Source organism: Artemia franciscana, chromosome 2 (genome assembly GCF_032884065.1).
Source record: "Artemia franciscana chromosome 2, ASM3288406v1, whole genome shotgun sequence".
Taxonomy (NCBI): domain Eukaryota; kingdom Metazoa; phylum Arthropoda; class Branchiopoda; order Anostraca; family Artemiidae; genus Artemia; species Artemia franciscana.
In genome coordinates, this window is record NC_088864.1 from 14,229,277 (window position 1) to 14,252,393 (window position 23,117).

The 23,117-nt window shown below is 34.9% G+C and overlaps 1 protein-coding gene across 1 annotated transcript in view; it reads left to right on the forward strand.

Annotated features, from left to right (window-relative positions):
- Positions 1 to 23,117, forward strand: part of LOC136037637 (E3 ubiquitin-protein ligase listerin-like) — a 158,488-nt gene that overhangs the window by 40,710 nt on the left and 94,661 nt on the right. Inside the window, exons 5-6 of the mRNA XM_065720347.1 lie at positions 15,984 to 16,164; positions 21,205 to 21,572. Coding sequence (XP_065576419.1) covers positions 15,984 to 16,164; positions 21,205 to 21,572 — 549 coding nt within the window. The remainder of the gene's footprint in view (positions 1 to 15,983; positions 16,165 to 21,204; positions 21,573 to 23,117) is intronic.

A 23,117-nucleotide genomic window follows, 5' to 3' on the forward strand; every position in this document is an offset into this window, starting at 1 on the left:
ACGCTTTCTGTTCTTACTTTCTCTATCAGCCGCAAGCCTGTTTTCTTGCTGTTCTTGTGAATCCTCGGCACGCTTTCTTTTCTTACTTTCTCTATCAGCCGCAAGTTTTTTGTTAGACTCTTTGAGCAGCTTCCTCGGCTGTTGCCATTGTAGGTTCTTCAGTCATTTTACAATTAAACATTTTTCCGTCCACGATCTTCTTACAATTAAAAATTTGTCTTTTAAGCAGCTTCCTCGGCTCTTGCCATTGTAGGTTTTTCAGTCATTTTACAATTAAACATTTTTCCGTCCACGATCTTCTTACAATTAAAAATTTGTCTTTGAACGATTTTCTTAAATACCTTTAATGATGTTATCGTCATAACAAACATGACGACAACTAACTTCATGACGACATGACGACATGATGTCACTCGACAGACCCACAGACTACTTATTTTTATATATATAGAAGACAAGCTGCTTGGGGTGGCGCTTCGCGCACCCCAACACCTAGTTGTAGGGGGCGCTTTGCGCCCCCCAAGCCCCCCCGCGTGCGTAAGTCGTTACGCGCCATATTAGTTACGCGCCATTGTAGTTTTGTCCCTGTGTCCCACCTGTGAATATAGATAGATATATATATATATATATGTTTTTAACTACGTAAAACTTGCGAATATACAACATTCTTCGATGTCCCATTGTCTGTGCATATAGATAGATTGTCAGGTTTACCGACTCTTGAACATGCAACATAAAAATGTCCATGGGAAAAACAATCCGTATTCAGATCTATACCTGATTATTCTAATGATTGCCCTTGAACTTTGAGATGGTGATTGCTAATCGAACATTCCCAGTGTCCCCGTGGTCATTTATATACCATACGGTGCCCCCAGCATCCCCATTGTAGTTGTGTCCCTGTGTCCGGTCGTCATTTATATTCCCAGTATCCCGGTCGTCATTTGTGTCCCAGTGTCCCAGTCTGTAATTTCTCTTTGCGCGTCCCGGTCGTCATTTGTGTCCCGGTCTGTAATTTATCTTTGAGTGTCCCGGTCGTCATTTATATCTCCCGGTCGTTATTTGTGTCCCAGTGTCCCAGTCTGTGATTTCTCTTTGAGTTTCCCGGTCGTCATTTATATTCCCTCTGTCCCGTTTATAGTGTTCTTTTTCTCCTTTATTTTTCAGTTTTTTTCCTTTTTTTAGTTCTTTTCTTTTTCAATTTTCAGTTTTCTTAGTTTTTTTTATTAGTTTTTAGTTTTTTTTGGAGTTTTTACCTTTTTTTAGTTTTTTTTTTAGTTTTTTTTTCTTTTTTAGTTTTTAGTTTTTTACCTTTTTTATTTTTTTTAGTTTTTTAGCTTTTTTAGTTTTTTTAGTATCTTTTACTTTTTACGTTTTTTGTAGTTTTTACCTTTTTTAGTTTTTTTTCTTCTTTTGTATTAATGCACCAAACGACGTCATTTGGAAACATGAGTTATATTTTCTGATTTTTGAAAAAAAACGCTTAGATTCTGACGTAGTTCCAGTAAGCAAAGTCTTCAATGGCTCTGGGAGTGCAGCCCGTTGAGGAAGTTTACCTTTTCCTGAGGCGCAACACGTTCCCATTGTTTCACCATTAAATTTCAAGGCCTTGCAGTAGGGACAAATTTTAGACATAGTCCCGATTTGAACACATCTACTATAATCATCGACTGGGCTGTACCTGAATGCCATGCGATAATTTTCACGTTGCTCTTGTAATTCGTTGGCACGCTTTCTTTTGGCATTATCTCTTGAAGCCGCAAGCCTGTTTTAACGTTGCTCTTGTGATTCCTCGGCACGCCTTCTTTTTTCACTTTCTCTTTTAGCAGCAAGTCTGGTTTCGCGTTGCTCTGGTAGTTCCTCGACACGCCTCGACACGCCTGTAGTAAAAACTACAAAAAAAAACTAAAAAAGGTAAAAAACTAAAAACTAAAAAAAGAAAAAAAAACTAAAAAAAGGAAAAAACTACAAAAAAGACTAAAAAGAAAAAACCTAAAAACTAATAAAAGAACTAAAAAAAAAACTAGAAACTGAAAAAGAAAAAAAACTAAAAAAGGAAAAAATTTGAAAAATAAAGGAGAAAAAGAAAACTAAAAAAAATAAAAATAAAAAAAAACTAAAAAAGGTAAATGTATTCAAGCCGAAGTAGCTGAGTTGGTAAAGCGTTATGTTCCAGGTTCTAGGTCCGAGAGGTTCCAGGTTCGAACCTTGGCTTTAGCATTAATACAAAAGAAGAAAAAAAGTTAAAAACTACAAAAAAAACTAAAAAACACTAAAAAAAAGTAAAAGCTACAAAAAAAAACTAAAAAAAAAAATTAAAGACTAATAAAAAAACTAAAAAAGTAAAAACTGAAAAAGAAAAAAATTAAAAAAGGAAAAAACTGAAAAATAAAGGAGAAAAAGAAAACTAAAAAAAAATTAAAATATAAAAAACTAAAAAAGGTAAATGTATTCAAGCCAAAGTAGCTGAGTTGGTAAAGCGTTATGTTCCAGGTTCTAGGTCCGAGAGGTTCCAGGTTGGAACCTTGGCTTTAACATTAAAACAAAAGACGAAAAAAACTATAAAAGGTAAAAACTACAAAAAAAACTAAAAGGAAAATACTAAAAAAACTAAAAAAGCTAAAAAACTAAAAAAAGGTAAGAAACTAAAAACTAAAAAAGGAAAAAAACTCAAAAAAGGTGAAAACTACAAAAAAAACTAAAAAGAAAAAAAAAACTAAAAACTAATATAAAAAACTAAAAAAAACTGAAAAAAAAACTAAAAAAAGGAAAAAACTGAAAAATAAAGGAGAGAAAGAAAACTAAAAAAAAATGAAAATAAAAAAAAGTAAAAAAGGTAAAAACTACAAAAAAAACTAAAAAGAAAAAAGAAAAAAACTAAAAAAGCTAAAAAATAGGTAAAAACAAAAAAAAAAACTAAAAAGAAAAAAAGGAAAAAAACAAAAAAATCATTTCATCATATACCAATTCAAAAACGAATGTATATACAGACCGGGACACAGGGAATATAAATGACGACCGGGAAACTCAAAGAGAAATTACAGACTGGGACACCGGGACACAAATGACGACTGGGACGTGTGTGTCGACTGACGTCATGTTTGTGTGTCGACTGACGTCATGTTTGTCGACTATAAAAGACTACTGGGACACAGGGACACAACTACAACGGGGACGCCAGGGGGCACAGTGGGATATATAAATGACGATGGGGATAAAAATCACAGGGAATTTTCGATTAGCAATCACCATCAACAAAGCTCAAGGGCAATCATTAGAATAATGAGGTATAGATCTCAATACGGATTGTTTTTCCCATGGACAATTATATGTTGCATGTTCAAGAGTCGGTAGACCTGACAATCTATTTATATGTATGGGACACAGGGACACAACTAAAATGGCACGTAACTAATATGGCGCGTAACGACTTACGCGCGCGGGGGGGCTTGGGGGGCGAAGCGCCCCCACGAACTAGCTGTTGGGGTGGCGCTTCCCGCCACCCCAACATCTAGTATTATATATCTTCTATATATATAAATAAGTTGCCTGTGGGTCTGTCGAGCGACGTCATGTCATCATTTTGTCATGTCGTCATGAAGTTAGTTGTCATGTTTGTTAAGACGATGACGTCATTAAAGGTATTTAAGAAAATCGTTCAAAGACAAATTTTTAATTGTAAGAAGATCGTACACGGAAAAATGTTTTATTGTAAAATGACTGAAGAACCTACAATGGCAACAGCCGAGGAAGCTGCTCAAAAGACAAATTTTTAATTGTAAGAAGATCGTGGACGGAAAAATGTTTAATTGTAAAATGACTGAAGAACCTACAATGGCAACAGCCGAGGAAGCTGCTCAAAGATTCTATGCCAAAAAACTTGCGGCTGATAGAGAAAGTAAGAAAAGAAAGCGTGCCGAGGAAAAAATAAAAAAAAGGAAAAAAACTTGAAAATAAAGGAGAAAAACAAAACTAAAAAAAAAATAAAAATAAAAATAAAAATAAAAAAAACTAAAAAGATAAAAACTAAAAAAAAACTAAAAAGAAAAAAGAAAAAAAAACTAAAAAAAACTAAAAAAAAGGTAAAAACCAAAAAAAAATTAAAAGAAAAAAAGGGGAAAAACACAAAAATTTATTTCATCATTTACCAATTCAAAAACGAATGTATCTACAGACCGGGACACCGGGACACAAAGGACGACCGGGACACAGGAAATATAAATGACGACCGGGACACAGGGACACAACTACAACGGGGACGCCGGGGGGCACAGGGGGATATATAAATGACGACGGGGACACAGGGAATGTTCGATTAGCAATCACCATCAACAAAGCTCAAGGGCAATCATTAGAATCATGAGGTATAACTAAAAAAACTATAAAAGAGGTAAAAAACTAAGAATTGACCGGGACACAAATGACGACCGGGACACAGGGAATATAAATGACGACCGGGACACAACTACAACGGGGATGCCGGGGGGTACAGGGGGATATATAAATGACGGCGCGTGCGGGGGGGGCCTGGGGGGGGGGCGCGAAGCGCCCCACCAACTAGGTGTTGGGGTGGCGCGAAGCGCCACCCCAACAGCTAGTATATATATAAAAATAAGTTGTCTGTCTCTTACGCCAGATTATATCTTCTATATATATATAAAAGAAAACAAACTAGAATGTAAAAACTGGAAATTGCATAAATATTTCGAAATATTTTGACAATAGATTAAAGTAATTCGAGAAAAGAAAAATGGTAAAAAACTTAAAAAAAAAACTAAATAGAAAAAACTAAAAAAAAAAATTAAAAAATTAAAAAAAGAAAAAACCTAAAAAAACGTAAAAAAATAAAAAAGATAAAAAACTAAAAAGAAAAAGAAAACTAAAAAAGCTAAAAAACTAAAAAAACTGGGAATTGCACAAATATTTCAATATATTTTGACAATAGATTAAAGTAATTCGAAAACCTTAAAACAGATACCCCAAATTTGAAGGTTTAATATAAATTGTTGGAGCTTTAGCATGCTTGGCACGTAAAGATTTTTCCAAGTGTCAATGTTAGAACGAACATTGACAAATTGAAGAAAACAAATCAATAAAAAGAAGAAACTAAAAAAAAGAAAAAACTAAAAAAGAAAAAAAACTAAAGAAGAAACTGTATCTATATATATAAAAATAAGTTGTATATATGCATGTTTGTTTGTTTGTGAGTTTGCATTTGACGTCATTATAAGTATATAAGGCTTTGTATATGACGTCATTATAAGATGACACTACAGACCGGGACACCGGGACACAAATGACGACCGGGACACAGGGAATATAAATGACGACCGGGACACTCAAAGAGAAATTACAAACCGGGACACAAATGACGACCGGGACACCGGGACAGAGGGAATTTAAATGACGACCGGGACACTAAAAGAGAGGTTACAGACTGGGATACCGGGACACAAATGACGACCGGGACACAGAGAATATAAATGACGACCAGGACACAGGGACACAACTACAACGGGGACGCTGGGGGCACAGGGGGATATATAAATGACGACGGGGACACAGGAAATGTTCGATTAGCAATCATCATCAACAAAGCTCAAGGGCAATCGTTAGAAAAATGCGGTATAGATCTGAATACGGATTGTTTTACAAAGAACAAAGAATTTTGTATATTTGCATGTTTTACGTAGTTAGAAATATATATATCTATCTATATAAAAATAAGTTGTCTGTGTGTGTGTGTGTGTGTGTCGAGTGACGTCATGTTTGTGTGTCGACTGACGTCATGTTTGTCGACTGACGAAATTACAGACCGGGACATCGGGACACAAATGACGAACGGGACACCGCCACATAGGGAATATAAATGACGACCGGGACACTGAAAGAGAAAGCGACCGGGACACAAGGAATGTTCGATTAGCAATCACCATCAACAAAGCACCGGGACACAAATGACGACTGGGACACAGGGAGTATAAATGACGACCAGGACATAAGTAAAAAAAACTAAAAAAACTAAAAAAAAGGTAAAAACTACAAAAAAACTAAAAGGAAAAAAAAAACTAAAAACTAATAAAAAAAATAAAAAAGCTAAAAAACTAAAAAAACTAAAAAAGAAAAAAAATAAAAAAAGAAAAAAAAATGAAAAATAAAGGAGAAAAACAAAAATTAAAAAAATAAAAATAAAAAAAACTTAAAAGAAAAAAAAGAAAAAAACTAAAAAAAAACTAAAAAAAAGAAAAAAAAGGAAAAATACAAAATTTATTTCATCATATACCATTTCAAAAACGAATGTATATACAGACCGGGACACCGGGATACAAATGACGACCGGGACACAGGGAATATAAATGACGACCGGGACACAGGGAATATAAATGACGACCGGGAGACAGGGACACAACTACAACGGGGACGCCGGGGGCACAGGGGGATATATAAATGACGACGGGGACACAGGGAATGTTCGATTGGCAATCACCATCAACAAAGCTCAAGGGCAATCATTAGAATCATGAGATATAACTAAAAAAAAAACTAAAAAAAAGGTAAAAAACTAAAAACTAAAAAAAAGACCAATTCAAAAACGAATGTATATACAGACCGGGACACCGGGACATAAATGACGACCGGGGCACAAGGAATATAAATGGCGCCCGGGACACTCGAAGAGAAATCACAGACGGGGACACCGGGACACAAATGACGACCGGGACACAGGGAATATAAATGACGACCGGGACACAGGGACACAACTACAACGGGGACGCCGGGGGGCATAGGGGGATATATAAATGACGACGGCAACAAAGGGAATGGTCGATTAGCAATCACCATCAACAAAGCTCAAGGGCAATCATTAGAATCATGAGGTATAGATCTGAATACGGATTGTTTTCCCATGGACCATTATATGTTGCATGTTCAAGAGTCGGTAAACCTGACAATCTATTTATATGCACAGACAATGGGACAGCAAAGAATGTTGTATATTCGCAAGTTTTACGTAGTTAAAAACATATATATATATATATATATATATATATATATATATATATATATATATATATATATATATATATATACTAGCTGTTGGGGTGGCGCTTCGTGCCACCCCAACACCTAGTTGGTGGGGGCATTTCGCCCCCCCCCAAGCCCCCCCTGCGCGCTTAAGTCGTTACGCGCCATATTAGTTACGCGCCATTGTAGTTGTGTCCCTATGTCCCACCTGTGAATATATATATATATATATATATATATATATATATATATACTAGCTGTTGGGGTGGCGCTTCGCGCCACCCCAACACCTAGTTGGTGGGGGCGCTTCGCGCCCCCCCCAAGCCCCCCCGCGCGCGTAAGTCGTTACGCGCCATAATAGTTACGCGCCATTGTAGTTGTGTCCCTATGTCCCACCTGTGAATATAGATATATATATATATATATGGTTTTAACTACGTAAAACTTGCGAATATACAACATTCTTTGCTGTCCCATTGTCTTTGCATATAAATAGATTGTCAGGTTATCCCCCTGTTTCCCCCGGTGTCCCCGTTGTAGTTGTGTCCCTGTGTCCCGGTCGTCATTTATATTCCCTGTGTCCCGGGTCCCGGTCATCATTTGTATCCCGGTGTCCCGGTCTGTATATACATTCGTTTTTTAGTTTTGTTTTTCTCCTTTATTTTTTTCCTTTTTTTTTCTTTTTTAGCTTATTTAGATTTTTAGATTTTTTAGTTTTTTTTATTAGTTTTTAGTTTTTATTTCTTTTTAGTTTTTTTGTCCCGGTCGTCATTTATATCCCCCTGTTTCCCCCGGTGTCCCCGTTGTAGTTGTGTCCCTGTGTCCCGGTCGTTATTTATATTCCCTGTGTCCCGGTCGTCATTTGTATCCCGGTGTACCGGTCTGTATATACATTCGTTTTTTAGTTTTGTTTTTCTCCTTTATTTTTTTCCTTTTTTTTTCTTTTTTAGTTTATTTAGATTTTTAGATTTTTTAGTTTTTTTATTAGTTTTTAGTTTTTTTTTCTTTTTAGTTTTTTTGTAGTTTTTACCTTCTTTTTAGTTTTGTTAATTTTTTTTTTTACTTGTGTCCTGGTCGTCATTTATACTCCCTGTGTCCCGGTGCTTTGTTGATTGCTAATCGAACATTCCTTTTGTCCTGGTCGCTTTCTCTTTGAGTGTCGTCATTTATTTTTTTCTTTTTTAGTTCTTTTAGTTTTTACCTTTTTTAGTTTTTTTTTAGTTTTTAGTTTTTTTAGTTTTTTACCTTTTTTTAGTTTTTTTAGTTTTTTAGCTTTTTTATTTTTTTTATTAGTTTTTAGTTTTTTTGTAGTTTTTGCCTTTTTTTTTAGTTTTTTGTCCTGGTCGCTTTCTCTTTGAGTGTCGTCATTTATTAGTTTTTTCCTTTTTTTTTTAGTTTTTTATTGGTTTTTACCTTTATTTTAGCTTATTTTCCAGTTTTTTCCTTTTTTTTAGTTTTTTTTTATTTTTTATTTTTTTTAGTTTTTTACCTTTTTTTAGTTTTTTTAGTTTTTTTAGTTTTTTAGCTTTTTTACTTTTTTTATTAGTTTTTAGTTTTTTTTTGTAGTTTTTGCCTTTTTTAAGTTTTTTCAGTTTTTTTTTTAGTTTTTTATTGGTTTTTACCTTTATAGTTTTTTTAGTTTTTTAGCTTTTTTATTTTTTTTATTAGTTTTTAGTTTTTTTTGTAGTTTTTGCCTTTTTTTAGTTTTTTCAGTTTTGACGTCACCTAATCCAGTTTTTTCAGGTGACGTCACCTGACACATCCATCCACACATCCATCCATCCATCCATCCACAGACAACTTATTTTTATATATATAGATATATATATATATATATATATATATATATATATATATCTATATATATAAAAATAAGTTGTCTGTCTGTGGATCTGTGGATCAGGTGACGTCATGTTTCTGTGTCGGCTGACGTCATGTTTTCGACTGACGAAATTACGAAATTACATTGGGACACAAATGACGACCAGGACACCGGCACATAGGGAATATAAATGACGACCGGGACACTCAAAGAGAAAGCGACCGGGACACAAGGAATGTTCAATTAGCAATCACCATCAACAAAACACCGTCAACAAAACATCACAAATGACGACCGGGACACAGGGAGTATAAATGACGACCAGGACATAAGTAAAAAAAAAAACTAAAAAAAAGGTAAAAACTACAAAAAAACTAAAAAGAAAAAAACAAACTAAAAACTAATAAAAAAAACTAAAAAAGCTAAAAAACTAAAAAAACTAAAAATAAAAAAAACTAAAAAAAGGAAACAAAAAGAAAAATAAAGGAGAAAAACAAAACTAAAAAAAATAAAAAGACTGGGACACCGGAATACAAATGACGACCGGGACACAGGGAATATAAATGACGACCGGGACACAGGGACACAACTACAACGGGGACGCCGGGGGGCACAGGGGGATATATAAATGACGATGGGGACACAGAGAATGTTCGATTAGCAATCACCATCAACAAAGCTCAAGGGCAATCATTAGAATCATGAGGTATAACTAAAAAAAAAACTAAAAAAAGGCAGAAAACTAAAACCTAAAAAAAAGACCAATTCAAAAACGAATGTATATACAGACTGGGACACCGGGACACGAATGACGACCGGGACACAAGGAATATCAATGACGCCCGGGACCCTCAAAGAGAATTCACAGACTGGGACACCGGGACATAAATGACGACCGGAACACATGGAATATAAATGACGACCGGGACACCGGGGGGCACACGGGGATATATAAATGACGACGGCGACACAGGGAATCGTCGATTAGCAATCACCATCAACAAAGCTCAAGGGCAATCATTAGAATCATGAGGTATAGATCTGAATACGGATTGTTTTCCCATGGACCATTATATGTTGCATGTTCAAGAGTCGGTAAACCTGACAATCTATTTATATGCACAGACAATGGGACAGCAAAGAATGTTGTATATTCGCAAGTTTTACGTAGTTAAAAACATATATATATATATATATATATATATATATATATATATATATATATATATATATATATATATATATATATATATATATATATCTATATTCACAGGTGGGACATAGGGACACAACTACAATGGCGCGTAACTAATATGGCGCGTAACGACTTACGCGCGCGGGGGGGCTTGGGGGGGGCGCGTAGCGCCCCCACCAACTAGGTGTTGGGGTGGCGCGAAGTGCCACCCCAACAGCTAGTATATATATATATATATATATATATATATATATATATATATATATATATATATATATATATATATATATATATATATATATATATATATATATATGTTTTTAACTACGTAAAACTTGCGAATATACAACATTCTTTGCTCTCCCATTGTCTGTGCATATAAATAGATTGTCAGGTTTACCGACTCTTGAACATGCAACATATAATGGTCAATGGGAAAACAATCCGTATTCAGATCTATACCTCATGATTCTAATGATTGCCCTTGAGCTTTGTTGATGGTGATTGCTAATCGACCATTCCCTGAGTCGCCATCGTCATTTATATATCCCCCTGTGCACCCCGGCGTCCCCTTTGTAGTTATGTCCCTGTGTCCCGGTCGTCATTTATATTCCCTGTGTCCCGCTCGTCATTTGTGTCCCGGTGTCCCAGTCTCTGATTTCTCTTTGAGTGTCCCGGGCGTCATTTATATTCCTTGTGTCCCGGTGTCCTGGTCGTCATTTATATCCCCCTGTGCCCCCCGGCGTCCCCGTTGTAGTTGTGTCATTTATATTCCCTGTGTCCCGGTCGTCATCCCGGTATACATTCGTTTTTGAATTGGTATATGATGAAATAAATTTTTAATTTTTTCCCTTTTTTTCCTTTTAGTTTTTTTTTTATTGGTTTTGACCTTTTTTTAGGTTTTTTAGTTTTTTTCTTTTTTCTTTTTAGTTTTTTTGAAGTTTTTATCTTTTTAGTTTTTTTATTTTTATTTATATTTTTTTAGTTTTCTTTTTCTCCTTTATTTTTCAGTTTTTTTCCTTTTTTTAGTTTTTTTTTCTTTTTAGTTCTTTTAGTTTTTACCTTTTTTAGTTTTTTTTTTAGTTTTTTAGATGAAAATTTTTTTAGTTTTATTCCTTTTTTCTTTTCAGTTTTTTATTGGTTTTTACCTTTTTTTAGCTTTTTTAGTTTTTTTTCTTTTTTTCTTTTTACTTTTTTTTTATTTTTTATCTTTTTTATTTTTTTTTATTTTTATTCTTAATTTTTTTTTATTAGTTTTTAGTTTTTTTTGTAGTTTTTGCCTTTTTTAGTTTTTTCAGTTTTTTTTTTAGTTTTTAGATTTTTACCTTTTTTAGCCTAACCAGGATTTGAACCTGGGACCTTCATTCTCCGTTCTGACACCCTCTCTCACCGAGTGACTACTCCAGCATGTTCATTTTGGTGTTTTAAATGGTATATTATTAACCAAATTAATGTGTTTTACAATATACTAAGCATCGTCATAACAAAAATGACGACAACTAATTTCATGACGTCAGTCAACACAGAAATTAAGTTCTGAAATTAAGTCATGAAATTAGTTGCCGTCATTTTTGCTTTGACGGTGACGTCATTCAAGTTATATAAGACATATGTTCACGTAGAAATCTATTAATGTTTAAGTTTACAATGACTGATGAAGATGCTCAAAGAGTCTATGCCAAAAAACTTGCTGCTGATAGAGAAAGTCAGAAAAGAAAGCGTGCCGAGGAACTATCAGCAGCAAGTTTTTTGGCATAGACTCTTTGAGCATCTTCATCAGTCATTGTAAACTTAAACATTAATAGATTTTTTATTAGTTTTTAGTTTTTTTGTAGTTTTTGCCTTTTTTTAGTTTTTTTCTTTTTAGTTTTTTTGTAGTTTTTACCTTCTTTTTAGTTTTGTTAGTTTTTTTTTTACTTATGTCCTGGTCGTCATTTATACTCCCTGTGTCCCGGTGCTTTGTTGATTGCTAATCGAACATTCCTTTTGTCCTGGTCGCTTTCTCTTTGAGTGTCATCATTTATTTTTTTCTTTTTTAGTTCTTTTAGTTTTTACCTTTTTTAGTTTTTTTTAGTTTTTTAGATGAAAATTTTTTTTAGTTTTTTCCTTTTTTTCTTTTTAGTTTTTTATTGGTTTTTACCTTTATTTTAGCTTATTTTTCAGTTTTTTCCTTTTTTTTAGTTTTTTTTTATTTTTTATTTTTTTAGTTTTTTACCTTTTTTAGTTTTTTTAGTTTTTTTAGTTTTTTAGCTTTTTTACTTTTTTTATTAGTTTTTAGTTTTTTTTGTAGTTTTTGCCTTTTTTTTAGTTTTTTCAGTTTTTTTTTTAGTTTTTTATTGGTTTTTACCTTTATTTTAGCTTATTTTTCAGTTTTTTTCCTTTTTTTTAGTTTCTTTTAGTTTTAGTTTTTTTAGTTTTTTACCTTTTTTTAGTTTTTTTAGTTTTTTTAGTTTTTTAGCTTTTTTATTTTTTTTATTAGTTTTTAGTTTTTTTGTAGTTTTTGCCTTTTTTTAGTTTTTTTAGTTTTTTAGCTTTTTTATTAGTTTTTAGTTTTTTTTGTAGTTTTTGCCTTTTTTTAGTTTTTTTAGTTTTTTAGCTTTTTTATTTTTTTTATTAGTTTTTAGTTTTTTTTGTAGTTTTTGCCTTTTTTTAGTTTTTTCAGTTTTCAGTTTTGTCACCTGATCCAGTTTTTTCAGGTGACGTCACCAATATAAATGACGACCGGGACACTCAAAGAGAAAGCGACCGGGACACAAGGAATGTTCGATTAGCAATCACCATCAACAAAGCACCGGGACACAAATGACGACCGGGACACAGGGAATATAAATGACGACCAGGACATAAGTAAAAAAAACTAAAAAAAAGGTAAAAACTACAAAAAAAACTAAAAAGAAAAAAAAAAACTAAAAACTAATAAAAAACTAAAAAAACTAAAAAAGAAAGAAAAATAAAAAAAGGAAAAAAACTGAAAAATAAAGGAGAAAAACAAAACTAAGAAAAAAAAAATAAAAAAAAATAAAAAGATAAAAACTAAAAAGAAAAAAGAAAAAAAAACTAAAAAAACTAAAAAAAACTAAAAAAACTAAAAAGAAAAAAAGAGGAAAAACACAAAAATTTATTTCATCATATATCAATTCAAAAACGAATGTATATACAGACCGGGACACAGGGAATATAAATGACGACCGGGACACAGGGACACAACTACAACGGGGACGTCGGGGGGCACAGGGGGATATGTAAATAACGACGGGGATACAGGGAATGTTCGATTAGCAATCACCATCAACAAAGCTCAAGGGCAATCATTAGAATCATGAGGTATAACTAAAAAAAAACTAAAAAAAGGTAAAAAACTCAAAACTAAAAAAAAGACCAATTCAAAAACGAATGTATATACAGACCGGGACACAAATGACGACCGGGACACAAGGAATATTAATGACGACCGGGACACTCAAAGAGAAATTACAGACTGGGACACCGGGACACAAATGACGACCGGGACACATGGAATATAAATGACGACCGGGACACAGGGACACAACTACAACGGGGATGCCGGGGGCACAGGGGGATCTATAAATGACGACGGCGACACAGGGAATGGTCGATTAGCAATCACCATCAACAAAGCTCAACGGCAATCATTAGAATCATGAGGTATAGATCTGAATACGGATTGTTTTCCCATGGACAATTATATGTTGCATGTTCAAGAGTCGGTAAACCTGACAATCTATTTATATGCACAGACAATGGGACAGCGAAGAATGTTGTATATTCGCAAGTTTTACGTAGTTAAAAACATATATATATATATATATCTATCTATATTCACAGGTGGGACACAGGGACACAACTACAATGGCGCGTAACTAATATGGTGCGTAACGACTTACGCGCGCGGGGGGGCTTGGGGGGGGCCTCAACGTGTCGGATTTAGCTTAGTGAAGTAACTGAAGATTTGAACCTTTCAAAAGAGGCCGCTGAATTTTTGAGCTCTAGATTAAAAGAAAAGACTAAACTACACTGAAAACAGTTTACCGATCATCGAGTCTGGAGCTTCACAAGGATAAATCTTTAGATTGTTTCTAGATGCAATTTAAGGTAACACTTATTGACCAAAGAAACCCCTTTTAATGGTATGGGGTCTGATAAAACGAATTTTAAAGTGCTTGGATGAAAAGGAGAAATGGACTATTTTTCCAGTTTTGCTGGATTGATTACCAAAATTTAAGATCACTTTCGTCAAAGATGAATGAAGGGTGTATGTTCGTCGAAAGATTCATCTGAGGGGAGTCGTAAAGTCGTCCTTCTCAATCATGGAATTCGGTATGCATCTGCGACAGTTTGGACCTTCGTGCGTTTAGGAGAACTCCTTGAAAAACTGTTGCCTCAATAGAATGAACCAGCTTTGTTGTGTCCATAATTTTGGTCGTCAAGCCGATATAAAAATTTGCCATGTTTTATTTACGAGTACGACAATCTTAATAAGATCTTACGTAGATAGCTGAATTCGAACCAGGTACTGAGAATGGGATCCAAAAAAGGCATTGTTACCCCCACTCCAAGGATAAAATTAAGTTTATAGAAACAGTTTTCAAGAAGGGACTGATTTGCCATGGGGCAGGGGGGGACCCCTCTACACCCCAATTTGCCCCATCCCCCCAGCTAAAATTTAGTTTCTGAAAATATCTTGTAAAAACTAAGATAAACCTGCTTAATTCAAGCAACCAGATAAACAGGTCAGTTTTCGTTAGTATACCTTTGCCTTTATTGTACTATATGGCTCATTTTTCATTTCTCAATATCATGGCGATAATTGACTGCAACTTTGCCTCCCCCCCCCCCCAGGGTTTTGACGAAATTATGCCGCTTATTTCAAGGCTATTCCAAAATATAGCGATTGTTTGAAGATTGGAAATAGCTCCAGGCACATCCTAATCCAAGTTGAAAGAGAGTATTGCTGATGGAATAGGCGTCCGCAAGTTTATGGAGTATGAAGAATTTTGATATTAGCATAAAACAAAGAAAAAAAATAAACTGGGATTGGTTTCACAGGTATTGTCATTAAATCGCTTGTTAATTACTAGAATCCTAACTATAAAGACAGATTCTAAACATCGGGCTCCATCTTTACGCTCACTTGTCAACATTTTTCCTGAAAAGGCTGAATAAGTTAGGGGAGAAGGGGATGAAAGGCTGTACTTAGACCTCAAAAATGTGATGTGTAAAACTTAAGAACATGCGATAGATCTGGCGTAAGAACATGCTCGCCGACTACTGTTGGGCATCAACATAGGATAGACCTATGATTGTGCATAAGAGAAGAATGTCGAAAGTTAGTTTCAAAGGAAAAAGAGAGCGACTTTTGTAGGAACACTTTTTTGTTTTGTTTTTGCTCAGTTTAAAATTTGTGTCAAACTTGCATGCATATGTATGTTTTAATGACTCTTCTTGGTTAGCCATCTATTTTGTTTAAATTGCCTTAATAAAACGAATTAAAATAGTATTCTACTTCTTTTTTCGGGGAAAACGTCATACTTTGATGTAAAAGTTTAAACCCAAGAGCTTTTTATTTCTTTTATGAACGTGCAATCTAGCTGTAGTGGTAACTATCCCTTAAACCTATGAAAAATCATATCGAATCACCAGGAGGTGGCTATTTGACGTATACTTAAACGGATAAAAAAAAAACACTGTCGCCAGGTACTTACAAATGTTTTCGATGAATAATACTTATTTTTCAAAAAAATCGGCAGCGATGGAAAAAATATATCATTTTAAATTCAGTGTACCAAATAAAACTATGGCAAAAATTTATCAAAAACTTCAGTTTCGCATGCCTTGTTTTTTTCACTTGTTAATATTTTTCAATCTTCAAAACTGTTAATACGCGTGTGCCCTATTTATATTTTCTCACCTTTCTTCCAGAACAGAAGCCAAGGAAAACAATAAGTTTAGACATGAAATGCTTACCGTATCATCCCTCATGGCCTATGCCTCTTTATTGGAATCTACAAGTCCTTCTGAGCATAAAAAACATATCGGAAAGCATAGAGCTATTGTTGAAGATTCGAGATTTTGGAAATTGGCCAAAGAAAAATCCCCAAAGGTAAATGTTTTGCCACAGAGACCATTTAAAATTAAGAAATTATCAGGTCAGGTAATTTCCTGACATAGTTTTCCTACCCATAGTCACCATTCAAGTATTTTGGGAATTATGCTCAGGAACCTATTAGTAGAAAGTGTTCTGGTATAAACCGAGCAACGCTTGAATCGGTCAGAGAATGATCACCAGTTCGAACGTCAAAATGATGAAGTTCATAAATTATATAGGATTTAAAAATGGTGAAAGAACCGGAGGTGGGAATAGGTATAGGTGGAAAAGGGGCTGAGTCTTGTTTGATTGAATGCCCTGGCTTAAGATCAATTTTGTGTCAATCGTCTAAGTATGGAGAATGTCCTTCTAACCATTTTGTCTTAGTCAATGTTGTTTCTAAACTGTGAATATTTTTTTTATATATATATAAAGTCAAGACATCATTGTCATATTTTCAGGCATTAATCCCTATATTTTGTGTTGCAGGAATAACATTTTGGTTTTTTCCTGTTTTTTTTTTTTTTTAGTCTGCTAACTTCAGATTTTTGCTAAAACGTTGTAAGGGTCCTCTGCTGGGCAGGATTTAAAGTTTTGACGCCTCTCCGGCCAAGCGTTTTTGCCGCTCCATTTAGTGAGATTTTTGGGGAAAGCTCCGAAAATTCGGGGATAGTGGAAGCATTTAACAGAACGTAACTGATGAGCCAAAAGTAATGAAAGAGAGAGGCGATACCGAACTCTCAGCTTTCCTCCTTGGGAGACATCTGAAAATTTATGAGTGGCCATGAAATTCGTGTGTTGTTTTAAAATCACTTTTCTGTGAATAGACAGTGCAACGATGGAGTGAACCTGGCACTTTGTGGATAAATCATATCAGTCCAGTTTTGTGGAGAAAAATCACCCTGGGATAATTTATTGCTCACCCTGGGATTTTGCAACCCGAAGCCTGGGTCTATTGGGCCTATTGGTAAATCCTAGCCTAGTCTTCCTATTGGTAAATCCCATCCTGGTCTTCCACGGTTTCAACAGAAAGCATGGACCTCTGGATGGCTTGATGAATCTGAAAATTACATTTTGAAAGCTGCATACAATTCTTGGCTGGGGCCAAGAAAAGATATAGCATTATTAAGCGTTATCGCTTGTAATTGAAGCAGAGCGTACCGTGTGGGAGTTACACAGTTTTTGTCGGAGAGGACTAACTGATTTTAGGCAAACTATGCTTGCTTTCCATTGAGTCATTTTCTGCTTTCAACTGAATAACTTTATTCTAGCAGGCTGGCACCTGTTTCAAACAGTAATACTAAAAATGTGGTCTGTGGCAAGAAAATCTACTTTTGAACCAAAAAGGATGTTTTTTTTATGCTGATCAATAGCCCCTGATAAGTTCATGAAGGTGTATGAGATCCGTTTTTTGCACAAAAAATTTTTCATGCGATGCACCATTTTATAGTTCCATGGTGTTAACAACTTCATTCTTGTGGCATACATTTGAAAAAAAAATCTGGTTCAAGTTTGAAGACATGGGAGGGACATGTAAATACGACTGGTTGTTATACCTTGGCCATGTTTTTGATGAGGGGTTGACATCTTTTGCTAGTTAGTGTACATATCAGTTGCTTCTGATGCATTTGAGGGTATGCATAATCTGGTTTCTTGTCTGCTAGGGAGAAAGACATACAAGTAAGGATGGATTCTTAGATCACGGCTATCTTCTTGGTTACAATGGTTATATACGCCATATGAAAAATTTTTGAGAGTTCGACAACTTTAAAGTTGTGGTACAAATTAAAAATAAATTCTGGTTCAAATTTCAACCCAATGGTGGGACATGCAACTAATTATTGGCTATCATGTCTGGTCATCTCTACAATGGAAGATTCGCATTTTTGCTAGTTGATGTATCTAGCATTTACTTCTGATGTATTTAAGGGTACTAAAAATTTGGTTTCATATCCGCTACGGAGAGGGACATGCAAGTATATATAGGTCGTTAGGTCATGGTCATCTTCTTGGCTAAAGGGCTAGAAACCTCGGCAAATTAGTTGTTTTTTATTTGGACAAACAATTGGGAAGAAATGATTTAAAGAAAAGTGAGGGAGTTTAAATAAGAATCGGTTGCTAGACCGCGGTCGTCTTCAGGGCATAGGGGCTATGCACTTCCTCTGACTGGTGTACCCTTCTTTTATTTTTGTAGCGTCAATCTAAAGCGGTATGATTATGAAAAGCGATGGTTAGCTTGAACTAGGTTCAATGAGAATATATTGCAAGATTTAGATTCTTTCGTGAGATATAACAATTTTAAAAATTTCGACGGGTTAGCTACTTCAGTTTTAATGTACACATTTAAAGATAGAGTCTGGTTAAAAGTGTATGGCATCTTAAAGAATTGAAAGTAAAATTCGGCTGTTAGACCGTGGTTGTCGTCGTCGATAAGGGGTGTGGATAGTTAGTGTAACTATAATTTAATGTATTTAGGCTAAGACAAACAATTTGTTTCCATGCGGTTGCGCTGTGATTATAATTAAGTGTAAATCACAATGACGTTGTTTTGCAAATATCCGGGTTGCAGCGGTAGTTAGCAACCTAGTAAGAGACGATCACGCCCCATAGTCAAAAATGAAATAGTCCATAACTCCTAAAAATAGAATCAGATAAAAAAAAAACGATGTAAACTATTAGAACCGCCTTGTCCGAAACCCATATATGGGAAACTTACCGTCCTTTGGCTGGAAAAAGAAGGGGAACATATTGGCTTGAAAATCAAGAAAAGTGGCTGCAACCTCGATATTCTTCATATACGGCATCTTTTTTCTTCTTTTTCTTTTTTTTCACAGCTAGCTTGGCACTGGAACATCGAAGAGAGTTGTTTACCGCCTCATTTTAAAGGAAATTGCCACATCTAGTGCCTTTTGTAATTAAAACAAAATAGTTTGAAAATGGATCCATTGTTTACCAAAAACTCCATTTTTCTATAGTACTGTAGTAGATTATGTTATTATAACATCAGCAACCATGGGATTCACCAAAATATTGGATATATCTGAAACCAGTAAAAAATACATTAAAGAACGATCTCTTGCCTATAGTAACATGTATAGGCAACTTAACTGTACTTAATAGTTAAGAACGAATTCTACCCCTTAGTAAAATCAATCATCATATACTTTATTTTTGGCTCGAACATATGACCCGACATTTACGAAACCAACGCTCTACCGACTGAGCCACCTAGGATTTTACATTATGAAAGATTATTCATTTTGAGATTACATAAATAACTTCGAAGACCACACTGCCTTTCCATGACGAAAGTAAAACAGTTCAAAATAGGGATAAAACCTTTTAATTTCATCCCTATTAAAAGGTTTCATCCCTATTTTGAACTGTTTTACTTTCGAGATTACATAAAGGATCGATATTATGGGGTGTTGGTATCTTTTGTTATTGGGTGTACTTATTATTGGCTTCTGATGCATTCGAGAATAAAAAAAAAAATTCGGTTCTATGTCCGCTACGGAGAGCGACTGGCAAATAAGAAAAATTAGTTAGAGGAGGGTCATCTTCAAAGATGAGGCGTCAGGAAGTTATACAAATTAGTTTACCTTTTTTTGGTGGTTCATCCGGTTCGAAATGGAGTGATGCAAGGAATTTTAATCTGTGTAAATGGAGGACTAAACTGAGCCTGCTTCTCTTCCTAGACCGTTTCTGCTTTCTCCATATCATTTTTTTTATCGTATTAGGACTCTGTATTATCTGGAGGCATAAAGTGGGATCTTCGTTTACTTTTAGCCAAAAGTTAGGCCCACTCCTTGTTTAATCTAGAATCACACCATTATTTTCCGTCGGTATGATTTCCCAATGAAAACTTTTTCAGAGAATATAAGGCAGGTTGCTCATTGTTTGAGCTCCCCTCCCCTCCCCACACTATATTCTTACCGAATTTTAGCAGAAAGGTAGATATGTTGCAGTTTTTTGTTTTTTTTAGAGGGATCGCACTTAAATTTAAATCTCTATGGTTCGAGGTGATAGATGGGACCATGGATTCTTTAAAACTGCCTCCCCCCTTCACCAAATTTTGAAGTAGAAAGGTGAACACACTTTTCTCAACCGCTTACTTGAAATTTATAGGTATATATCTTTGGTCAGTGGGTCTTAAGTATGATGATTCTCAAACACATAGCTCCCTCCTTCGGTATTTGCATGAAGATTCTGGCATCACCTTGAAACTAATTGGGTACTCGTACCTTGGCTCAAGAGACAGATAAGAGCGAATTTCAGAAATATGTGCCCCTTTTGAGTTCCATCCAGCTTCCCGTTAAAGTATCCAGATTCTCTTGGAATTTAATAAAGAGTTATTTACAGCCTAGATTACTATAAGCAACACTTGTAGATTATTTACTTCTACAGTCCAGAGGCTAGCTGGTGTCAATGTTTATTCTTTGGGGATTTCTCTTCTATCACGGACAATCGTAAAGCTTGTTCGCCTTCGGATTTGAGAGGTCACACGCCTGTGCGTCTTGGTCTACCTTTTCACCGTTATCTGAAAATTTAGGAAAGGAAATCTTTCTTCACGCAAGTAGTTGTCTAAATGCAAGTAATTATGCAAAGCAGTAACGTAGGTTTGCAATTTCTAGTAAATTGTTTATGTGACAATTATTTGGTGATAGACATAGAATTAAATCATCATCATCAAATATATTGGAAACAAACAAGAGATATTATGTTTTGCAGCAAAGTAATATAGTTTTAGCTTGTACGTTCTCCATTTTTACAGCGGAAAATGTATCTGGATTGGTTTTCTCTTTTTGGGAAAGATGTTACATTATTATTTGGTATAGATGATGAATTTTTGTAGTAGCTATATTGATTGGTTGATACACTCCTATATAAACCCTATACTGATATTACCATAAAATAGAAAATAAAATTTATTTAAGCAGAAACACTATATCTTGAGAGCGTCCATGGGGCATACCGCCTTAAAGATTTAAGGGGCTGACTGCGAAAATTTTTAGCTAAGAAATAAATTGTAAGCTAATTTCATTGTGTTTCTAGATACAGTTTGCTTGGTTCAATGTTGTGCGTACTTTTTGTGAGAATCTACAAGAGCTAGCTCTAGAACTTGCTCCAAAAATTGTGCCAACCGTTTTCCTCAGCATAGATCTTGACGACCCTACAGTACTTCCAGCCGTTTGGATGTGTGCCGTTGTAATAGTAAAGAACATAAAAAATTGCTGGGACTACATGAACATGCAGAAAGCTGGTCTGCTTACGAAAATGAAAAATTTGGCAAAAGTGGGGTGTTATGGCTGTGCCACTGCTATTATGCCATTTTTTATAGTCATTTTGGGGAAGTTACCATTAGAACATTTTGGAAATCAACGCGCTGCATTGGAAGAAGTATGTTCAAGCATATTAGAGAGGTAACTTCATTCTTTTCTTCTTTTTTTTAATTGACATAAAAAATGGCATCCAGGTTCGAGCGTCCATCCTGCCCAGTTCTTGGCGAGACCTAGTAGCAACCATGGGAAGTTTTAAGGGCTTGAACTGCTGATGGTAAAAAGAAATGGTTTGATTATGTGATTGTCAGTCATTTATTTTGGTCTGTGCATATAACTGAACTGCCGGATTTCTTAAAATTGAACCATTAACTTTGAAACTCTCATCACTTAACTGCATTTCTCATGACATAGCCTGTCCAGAAAAGTAACTTTAGCTTTGGAGGTCCTTCTAAGACTTAATCATTTATTGCTATGTGCAGCTCTACCAGTTAAATAACAAATCCTCCCCTAAATGGTTTTTCTGGCCTTTCTTTATTATACAATTTCTCAACCTTGAAACCCTTGTTCCCGGAGTAAACATGCTATAAAATGTTATACCGCACACAGGTAATCCTTTAAAGGTTAGTTCCGGGATGGCAGTTTTTCTGTATGATACAATGCATGGTTTTCTATTCATAATAATACTAAAAAAAAAAAAATGATAGATGGACGCAAGCATCCTCTAAAGCTTTAATAGCCTGTATTGTAGGGGACAAAACTCTTTTTTTCATTATTATTACAACAACATACAATTAATATAGATACGAGAAAAGAAGAAAAAACATATTTATTTATAAATATAGTCAAAGTTGTTCTGAAAAATGTTGGATTCTACCCACACATTCTTTATAATCTGAAATAAACTTACCATTGTTTTTATGATAAAATTCACGGTACCAGTGTACTAAAAGCTTAGGGCCTTATATGCCACAAGTCAACGATTTGTTTAGGTTTTGTTTCTAGTGTCTGTTGAACTTGCTTGTAAAGGAATCAATAGACGGATTCTCGGGAATAAACTTCCTTGAAAGACTTCCGAATGACTTCCGAAAACATCTTACAAAGCTGTTCTTCAAATACTCAACATGGGGTGTTTTTTTTTTGTAGGTAATCTGGCCATACTGTGTTTATGCATTTTGGCCGTACTGGCTCGATAAACGGTGGTACAAGCAGAGATAGCTCATTAGAGGGAGGGTGGTGGATTTGTTTGTAGAAAATTACCATCGACACTTCATCAAACCTCTCACGTAAGGATTATGTTACCCATCTCTGCTAAAACTCGTCAGAGGCCCTATTTTGGATCCTCCGAAGCTGTACCATTTGTATTTTAGAAGTCTCTTCAAACACAGAGAGTCATGTTCGGCAATAAGTCTAAAGTATAACTTATACAGAGAGATGATCGATCTGGATGGTAACAAGTTCTTGGAACAAAGCATCACATCCAGTTTTCTCGCTCAAGAGGATCTGACCAGAGCGAGATATACACCTCAAGAGAGGTCTGAGGAGAAATGAATTCCGAAAAGACGAAGCTGTTTTGTAATTGGCTCTAATAAAAGACTGTCGGAAGCTCACAAGCTTCCGATATAGTACACTATATCAAAAGGCAACGCTTAAAAAAATTGACATAATCTATTTTATGGGTAACAACTA